The following is a 9,647-nucleotide window of genomic DNA, read 5'->3' as shown; positions in this document are numbered from 1 at the left end:
ATATAGTCCCAAAATGTTTTGCATGTCAGCAATCACGTTTTCAAGATATACAACTTTCAAAATACATAAATACAGCTCCCCATAGCTGTCTTTTGTTAGCATAATAGCTTGTGAAAAGTCTTTACTAATATTATCTGTATTTGGATAGTTATATATCTTGAAATTTGATTGCTGACATGCAAAACATTTTGGTACAATATCAACAATGAACTATTGAAACAAATACCAAAAGAGCGTTTTTGGGAGGAATTTTCCTTTGAGTGTGAAGTTTATCTCCATGATGGCCTATAATCTGAATCTGAATACCCTCTTGTCTCTTCCTTCCCTCTCTCTCTCTCTCTCTCTCTCTCTCTCTCTCTCTCTCTCTCTCTCTCTCTCTCTCTCTCTCTCTCTCTCTCTCTCTCTCTCTCTCTCTCTCTCTCTCTCGCTTCCTTTCTCTCCCTTCGCTTTCTCCCACTCCCACTCCCTCCTCTCTCACTCCCTCCCCCTCTCTCTATCATCCTCCCCCCTTCTCTCTCCCACCTTCTTCCTCCCTCTCCCCTACCCCTTCCTCTCCCTCTCTCCCCCTCTCCCTTCCTCCCTCCCAGGCGGCGCTGGCTGAGACCTCCCTGCCTCTGCTGGGGAACCCTGGTCTGATGAACAGCAGTTCATCTGGCTTGATGGGAGGCAGTCCTCCTGGTCTAATGGGTGGGAGCCCCCCTGGTATGCTCGGCGGTAGCCCCCATGGATTCATGGGTGGTAGCCCCCATGGATTCATGGGCGGGAGCCCCCATGGGTTGATGGGCGGAAGCCCCACAGGAATGATGGGTAGCAGCCCCCCCAGCCTGCTCCAGTCCAGTCACGACGACCTGAACGGATCGCTGGATCACCTGGACACCAATGGCCACAGCAGCCCTGGAGGATACTCCCCACAGGCACACATGTAAGTAGCACTCAGTGGCTTCTCGTTGGAGAGGTGACGCACGCACACACACACACACACACCTACCTCAGTGTGTTCACTGTAACACAGAGAGAGAGTTGGTGACAGACCTCCCCTTCTGTTCCATGTAGCAGATGATACAGTAGCAACAGTGGATCCCCACTCTTCCCATAGCTGTCTTTTGTTAGCAACGTAGCTTCTTAAAAGTCTTTACTAGATCATAACATAGTGGGAGGTTTTTGGGGGATAATTTGATTTTAGTACAAAATATCCAGCATATTTTGGTGCTTCAAAGACATCTTAATTTCAACGACACATTATGCCACAACTGAGGTGAGGTTTACATTTGTCTTTCAGTTGTAACAGTTATAACCTATAAAAAGAAGATAATTACACATTCGGTTTTAATTACTCCAATGTCTGCATTGTAGGGGTTTAGATGTAATATTTTATTCAAGTCCGTCCCTATTAATATTTAGCAGCTAACTGTATCATTAATTACTTTAAAATCTTTGCCTTCTCTGTCTTTTTTAATGTAGCCGAGAGAGAGAAAGAGGAGGGCCATTAAAAATGTATGTCATGTGGGTTTCAGGAATGTGTATGTTACAAATGTGCTCTCCCTCTAACCAGTGATGTCACACGTGTCACTGTAGTCCATGTTTACCTAGCCAAAGATAGGAAATGGAGCACCAAGGGCGCTGTATGTGAAGCTACTACTTCCTCTATCCCCTACACACTTCCTCAACCCGCCCCCCATTTGAAATCAATGATGCAAGCCACAGTAGCTAACTTGCTAGCCATCTCTGGAGTAGCACCGGGTATTAAGCCAGTTCCGTATCGAAGAAGGGGACTGACTGTTCTGAGAGGAACTGGCCAAACCCATATATTAATTTGTTTGGATGTGTTTATTCCTTTCGGAAATGGGCCAGAGTGTGAGTGTGTGTGTGTGGGGGGGGGGGGGGGGGGGGGGGGGGGGGGGGGGGGGGGGGGGTTAAGTGGGGCAAATCTACAGTGCCAGACAGAATCCCTGTGTATCCACTCCCCCAGGTTATTTAACTTTTAATAACGGACAGAACAGGACACTCTCTCTCTCAGACCGCCTCGCCTCGGTGTGAGGGGCTGCTATGGAGGCTGCCTCCACTACTGCTCGCCGCCTTTACACGGCCGCAACATCCTCAAAATGGAAGAAATGTGTTTTTATGAGTGGGTTCTATGGGATGCACTTAATAATGAAGGGAGAGTAACACTAACTAAAGAGTACACGGCGTACCAGGCGGTCCTCAGGAGAGAGCAGGGAAACTTCAGAAACCAAGTGAATCGAACAATTAGACAAACCTTTTTCCCCCACTTCTGGAGGTTAATGCTATCAGCCAAACAGCGACTCAGATAGCTCCAGGCATGTTACCATTTATGTGTGTGTCCCCTCAAGGGTATGCTTAAGAGGAAGAAAAGACTAAAGAAGACAGGAACTAGATGTGCTAGCTAGAATTACAGTACAGTAGGATGCTGCTAAAGGACTTCAGTAAAAGCAGTTTCACTTTGAATAAAAGAGATTTAGAATTTCAAAAATGTACGCATGTTGACCACGGTATCACATTGTAAAATTAGTGAAACAATTTACCCAAAATCCTTAGTTTTTTATATTGCATTGTTTTGTAAGCCATTAAGTTGTTGTATGTACTTTTATCACTCCACACTCCTTGATAACCGTAAATGATCCATGTTCAGAGGCTATGATGTGTGTCACTCTGTCCTCTGATCGTCCCCCGCCCCTCATTATCTTACGACACATAGCTAATGATGTTATTTGCATCCCTGCCATACCTCATACAGAGCGTGATTACCGGTGAGCATAATCTCCCAGTGATGATGATGAGTCTCTGTCCAAGATGCACTTATAAACCACACACACACAACACACACACACACACACAAACGTCACGCACACATACAGTAACTGGTATTTATCAGACACAGAGCCTAGGCATTTAGTCCAGACTTCATAATGCCAGCTAGCCATTAACGACTAAATGACTCATCCAATGGTTCTCTAATACAGTCTAAAGCCCCAACGAGGACTAATCATTTTCCTCCTTTCTTTTTTTCATTCTCCAACCACACAAGCATGTTAGTGATTTATAATGAATGCAAATGAAAGCTGTGAGCTATGCCTGTGATGGTGAGGAGAAAGGGTTGTGCTGCTGGGTGTCTAATGGCTGTGCTACTGATTACAGTCTGGTCCTGCCTTGTTTGTCTCCCATTACGATTAATATCGTCAATGTAGCATGTTTGTTGTAACATGATAAATACAAATGATTTATTACAAAGCTTGAGGGAGATCACCAAGGATTTGAATATACTTCAGAAAGTATTCACACCCCTTAAATCTTTCCACATTTTGTTGTGTTACCAGGTGGGATTAAAATGGATTTAATTGTCATTTTATGTCAACGATCCACACAAAATACTCTGTAATGTCAAAGTGGAAGAAGATTTTAACTGTGCTTAGCTTTATTCCATTTCTTTTTATCCTAAAAAACGTCCTAGGCCTTGTCGATGACAAGCATACCCCATAACATGATGCAGCCACCACCATGCTTGAATATGAAGAGTGGTACTCAGTGATGTGTTATGTTGAATTTGCCCCAAACATAACCCTTTCTATTCAGAACATAAAGTTAATTTATTAGCCCCATTGTTTGCAGTTTTAATTCAGTGGCTTATTGCAAACAGGATGCATGTTTTGGAATATTTTGACTCTGTACAGGCTTCCTTCTTTTCAGTCAGTCATTTAGGTTAGTATTGTGGAGTAATTACAATGTTGTTGATCCGTCCTCAGTTTTCTCCTATCACAGCCATTAAACTCGGTAACTGTTTTAACGTCACCATTGGCCTCATGGTGAAATCCCTGAGCGGTTTCCTTCCTCTCAGGCAACTAAGTTATGAAGGACACCTGTATCTTTGTAGTGACTGGGTGTATTGATGCACCATCCAAAGTATTATTAATAACTTCACCATGCTCAAAGGGTTAATCAATATCTGCTTTTTTTTACATTTTAACCCATCTACCAATAGGTGCCCTTCTTTGCGAGGCATTGGAAAACCTCCCTGGTCTTTGTGCTTGAATCTGTGTTTGAAATTCACTGCTCGACTGAGGGACCTTACAGATAATTGTATGTGTGGGGTACAGAGATTAGCTATTCATTCAACAATCATGTTAAACACTATTATTGCACACAGGGTGAGTCCATGCAACTTATTGTGTGACTTGTTAAACACATTTTTACTCCTGAACTTATTTAGGCTTACTATAAGAAAGGGGTTGAATACTTATTGACTCAAGACATGTTTTATTAATTTGTAAACATTTCTAAAAACATACACTACCGTTCAAGTTTGGGGTCACTTAGAAATGTCCTTGTTTTCCATGAAAACATACATGAAATTAGTTTGAATAGGAAATATGGCAAAATGCATAGGAAATGTAGTCATTGACAAGATTAGAAATAATGATTTTTAATATAAATAATAATTGTGTCCTTCAAACTTTGATTTCGTCAAAGAATCCTCCATTTGCAGCAATTACAGCCTTGCAGACCTTTGGAATTCTAGTTGTCAATTTGTTGAGGTAATCTGAAGAGATTTCACCCCATGCTTCCTGAAGGATTGGCTTGATGGGCACTTCTTACGTACCATACGGTCAAGCTGCTCCCACAACAGATCAATAGGGTTGAGATCCGGTGACTGTGCTGGCCACTCCATTATAGACAGAATACCAGCTGACTGCTTCTTCCCTAAATAGTTCTTGCATAGTTTGGAGCTGTGCTTTGGGTCATTGTCCTGTTGTAGGAGGAAATTGGCTCCAATCAAGCGGCGTCCACAGGGTATGGCATGGCGTTGCAAAATGGAGCGATAGCCTTCCTTCATCAAGATCCCTTTTACCCTGTACAAATCTCCCACTTTACCACCACCAAAGCACCCCCAGACCATCACATTGCCTCCACCATGCTTGACAGATAGCATCAAGCACTCCTCCAGCATCTTTTCATTTGGTCTGCGTCTCACAAATATTCTTCTTTGTGATCCGAACACCTCAAACTTTGATTCGTCTGTCCATAACACTTTTTTCCAATCTTCCTCTATCCAGTGTCTGTGTTCTTTTGCCCATCTTAATCTTTTATTTTTATTGGCCAGTCTGAGATATGGCTTTTTCTTTGACTCTGCCTACAAGGTCAGCATCCCAGAGTTGCCTCTTCACTGTTGACGTTGAGACTGGTGTTTTGTGGGTACTATTTAATGAAGCTGCCAGTTGAGGACCTGTGAGGCGTCTGTTTCTCAAACTAGACACTCTAATGTATTTGTCCTCTTGTTCAGTTGAACACCGGGGCCTCCCACTCCTCTTTCTATTCTGGTTAGAGCCAGTTTGCGCTGTTCTGTGAAGGGAGTAGTACACAGCGCACGAGATCTTCAGTTTCTTGGTAATTTCTCGCATGGAATAGCCTTCATTTCTCAGAACAAGAATAGACTGACGAGTTTCAGAAGAAAGTTCTTTGTTTCTGGCCATTTTTAGCCTGTAATCGAACCCACAATTGCTGATGCTCCAGATACTCAACTATTCTCAAGAAGGCCAGTTTTATTGCTTCTTTAATCAGCACAACAGTTTTCAGCTGTGCTAACATAATTGCAAAAGGGTTTTCTAATGATCAATTAGCCTTTTAAAATGAGAAACTTGGATTAGCAAACACAACGTGCCATTGGAACACAGGACTGATGGTTGCTGATAATGGGCCTCTGTACGCCTATGAAGATATTCCATTAAAAATCAGCAGTTTCCAGCTACAATAGCCATTTACAACATTAACAATGTCTACACTGTATTTCTGATCAATTTTATGTTATTTTAATGGACAAAAAAATTGCTTTTCTTTCGAAAACAAATACATTTCTAAGTGACCCCAAACATTTGAACGGTAGTGTAATTTCACTTTGACATTATGGGGTATTGTGTGTAGGCCAGTGACACAATAAAATGTGGAAAAAGTTAAGGGTTAAACATTAATTGGGAGAAATACTTCATATCAAAATATCAAAACATATGTCTGTTGATTAGAGTGGTAGCTCTGAATATGAATATTGTTTTATGTTTTTATTTACGACAACAAATTAATCTCAAGAAATGTGTTACCATATAACTAGAATTAGTGTAGATAAATTAATGCTAGAGAATAGTTTCATCCCCCTCTTCTCACCTGGAGGGGAGAGTTCTATTTATTCTGGTTCCTCTTGGGTGTGTGGGTTGAGAAGGAAACCGAAATATTCATCACACCGCCTAGCATCCTGAAAAGGCAAAGCCTCTCCTTCTAGCTACCACATCTGAATATTAATTTATTTTGCTATAAATATTAAAGTAATCTGTACCTTTTAAAATTCTTTTCAAATTCAAAGTTCCTCCTGCCATTGATGAAGGCAACCCAGGAGATGGCTGCCAGACACGTTCTAATACAGAGAGTACTTGATAAGGATTTTTCTTGCTCTCTCGCCTTCTCTCTCTCACTCTCTCCCCCCTCTTAGTCCACAGGGATTCCCTGATGCATCCGACGTGTCAGAAATAATTAGGTTTTGTCAGATTTATCATCGCGCCACAAACCCTTTCCCTGAGTAGGGCCCCGGATCATGTTAAGCCTTGTTTGTGTGTGACAGCATTATTATTCTTGTTAGTAGCCCAACACTTCTGCCCACACTCTCCCTGTTGTTCTGGAGGGGAAACGTCCCCACGTCCCCACTCAGACCGGTGTTTCAGTGTTTTCACATTGCCTTTATTCACAGTGGCTAAAGATATTCTTCCATTTAGAGTTAAAAACATGTATCATGTGTGTCCGACTGAACTGCCGGGCTGAAGTTGATTAATGGCGGAGACTAGCTGCAGGTTTTTCCTCTGGAGGAGCGACACGCACGCCCCTGCATATTAACGACGTATTGCGCTTTCTATTAACAAGATAAAAAAAGCTTGACTCCCCTTGCTCCGGGGGACTAGAGGGGATGAGAAATGCTCCATTATTTAGTATGCAGTGTGTTTTATATATATATATATATATATATATATATATATAGATATTTTAAGTCAACCAGGTGCCATCAGTAAACTTTGGAAGGTCAATCATGTCTGGGTATTAGCTGTTTTCACATTTTTGTCATGCAATTTTGGTGCAGTTGCATAGAGTGGAAGTGATGTTTCATGTTGAACTATCGTTCACAAATACTATGGTTGTTGTTACATGCTGTTTAGCAATGTAATGCCAGCTTTGATATATTTATGATAATTCTGGATGATTTCAATTATTGTCAGCAAAATTGTACATGTTTTCTCTGAAAAATATGAATATATTGTATGTGTATTAAATGGAATATCTAGGATACATTCTGTAGAAGAGGGAGGCTATTTTAGTGATTTCTTAGATGTTTTTTTCTGGTTCACCCCCTGCTAATTGTGCTGAGGGGCTTCTCCCTCACAATCTTTCTAATTACCTTTAACAAATAGCAGTATGATAAAATATGTGACCAGGGTGAACAGTTGATTCCTTAGAGCCTTGTACGCAAACAACTCAGATATTCATAAGAGGATCTCTTTGACTTCGCCACCATTGTAGACCCCTGTCTGCAGCTCACTGACCAACCACCAGACAGACAGAGAGACAGGTTTAGTTCAAAGCTGTGTGCTCAAACACCTTGGTAGTGCATGGGTGAAATCCGGACTTGTGGCACTCATTTGAATTTTAACCAGCCTAACTTCTCACTTCAATAATAGTTTTTGTGTTTAATTGTATGGGAGTTCACACATTCACCACCACTGTATCGCAGTAGCTCCTACCTGGGTGGATTATGGAACTAAGGCACACTGGTGGAACTGTATCAATTTCCTACTCTGATATTATATGTCTTTATGTATAAAATAATGAACAACATATTTCATCCATTCCTCTCCAGGCCAGTGATCCACGTCAAGGAGGAGCCGTTGAACATGGACGACGATGACTGTCCGATGTCGCTGGTGACGACAGCCAACCACAGCCCAGAGCTGGACGACGACCGGGAGCTGGAGGAGGGCAACCTATCAGATGACCTGGAGTGACTACTGGAGTCCCTCCCACTACTACAGGCCCCTCCCTCCACCTCCGTCACACTGTCCTCCTACCTGTTTCCTCACAGGCTGTCCTCCTAGAACCCGCTAGAACCAGAACCAGAACCACTCCACACCCAGAACCAAACAGAACCAACAGAACAGACCACAGCTGACTCTCCTCCCTCCCGACCCACGGACTGGAGTATTTATTGAGCATGCATCCGAAAGACGAGGCCCAAAGGAACTCTTTGTTGCAGCCCTTTGGGATCCCTGACTGAACATGACAGGCATGAGATGTCTGGTTTTTAAAACGACTTTCAGACCTGTTTCATTAAGATGGCTTGGCCACTACATACACACAGACAAACACAGAGGCTCATGAATGGAAAACGATAAAAACACGAGTCTGGAAACCCGTTCTGTAGAAAGCTAACGGCCTCATATACTGCCAAAAAATATGTTTAAGTTTGTGAATATCAAAAACCCTCACAGTAGTTGTTGATGTTAGAAACGATTGCTGGTTCAATTCAAACGTTGTTGCTCTGTCCATCATTTGCACAGGAGTAGTATCAGAAATTAGTGTCACTGCCTGTATGTTGCTAAAATTCTAAAAAAAAAAAAAAAAAAAAGAAAAATCTTTTTTTTCTTTTCGCCTTATACTTTTTGTATTATGATTTCTGGCACCACCAACTGTAAATGCCATTTCCTATTTCACACCAGTAACAGAAGCACGGTATCAAGACTGTTGCAGCTGTCAAAAAAGTAGGCTTCCAGTCTGTATCTGTTTGTGATGAAAGTAATTAACGTGATATTAAGTTTGAAAAACGTAACTGTTTGTGTAAGCACCAACCAATACGGAAAAAAATGCATTTCTGCATATTCTTCTGCTGTTCTCTTTTACCTCCTTGTTCTAAAGCTTTGTCTACCTGCAAACAGTCACAGGCAACAGCTAGAAACCAAAGCCAACACTATCAATGGCCAATAGCTTAGACAGAAGCCACCAGACTCTTTGGTCAGCCTTCTGTGACTTTAACTAGTACAAAGAGAAGCTTTCCGCAAACTACCTTCTAAATAACCTCTGGGATCGTTTCATTTAGCCCTGTACAAAGATGATTCAAGAAAAAAATTAAAGATTTTGATGTGTAATTTGATAACTCGTAGAGTGTCCACTTGGAGTTTAGGGCGAGAGAGGAGTATCTACCAGGACTAGAGGAGAGGAGAGGAGAGGAGAGGAGAAGAGAGGAGATGTGATGATATGTAACTACAGCCTGTGATAGGGACTGGTAGAAAGCAGCTATACTGTAAAAGTGGATCATGACCAAAACAAACATTTGTGTATTCAATGGAAGTGCAGAACATTGTGTTGTTGTGAAGATTGTATTTGATTTTCGATTTCTTTTTTTTTCTTTTTTCTTTTCGTTACCCATCACGCCATTGTTTTTTCTAATCTAGTGAATATGTAATGTTTAGTGGGACTGTCAAATATGTCATGTCTTATTTCCGTGCGGTTTGTTTAGAGCCGCGTTTAAAACCGAAACTGAAAACATAGTAACCAAACATTTAAAATATCTAGTAAAGCCAAATAAGTCATAATTTCAAGTTGAT

The 9,647-nt window shown here is 41.7% G+C and overlaps 1 protein-coding gene across 1 annotated transcript; it reads left to right on the top strand.

The window, feature by feature from the left end:
- Positions 1-587: 587 nt before the first annotated feature.
- Positions 588-9,152, top strand: LOC311122147 (forkhead box protein P2-like; the record flags this gene model as incomplete). Its single annotated transcript, XM_084196549.1, has 2 exons — positions 588-922; positions 7,907-9,152. Coding segments are annotated over 2 exons (480 nt in total), but the record flags the coding sequence as incomplete, so codon positions are not given.
- Positions 9,153-9,647: the final 495 nt, after the last annotated feature.

The sequence above is a fragment of the Coregonus lavaretus genome (assembly GCF_964263955.1).
Source record: "Coregonus lavaretus genome assembly, contig: HAP1_SCAFFOLD_649, whole genome shotgun sequence".
Lineage (NCBI taxonomy): Eukaryota > Metazoa > Chordata > Actinopteri > Salmoniformes > Salmonidae > Coregonus > Coregonus lavaretus.
The sequence above is the reverse complement of the archived record's forward strand: the minus strand, read 5'-3'. Positions and strand labels throughout refer to the sequence as shown.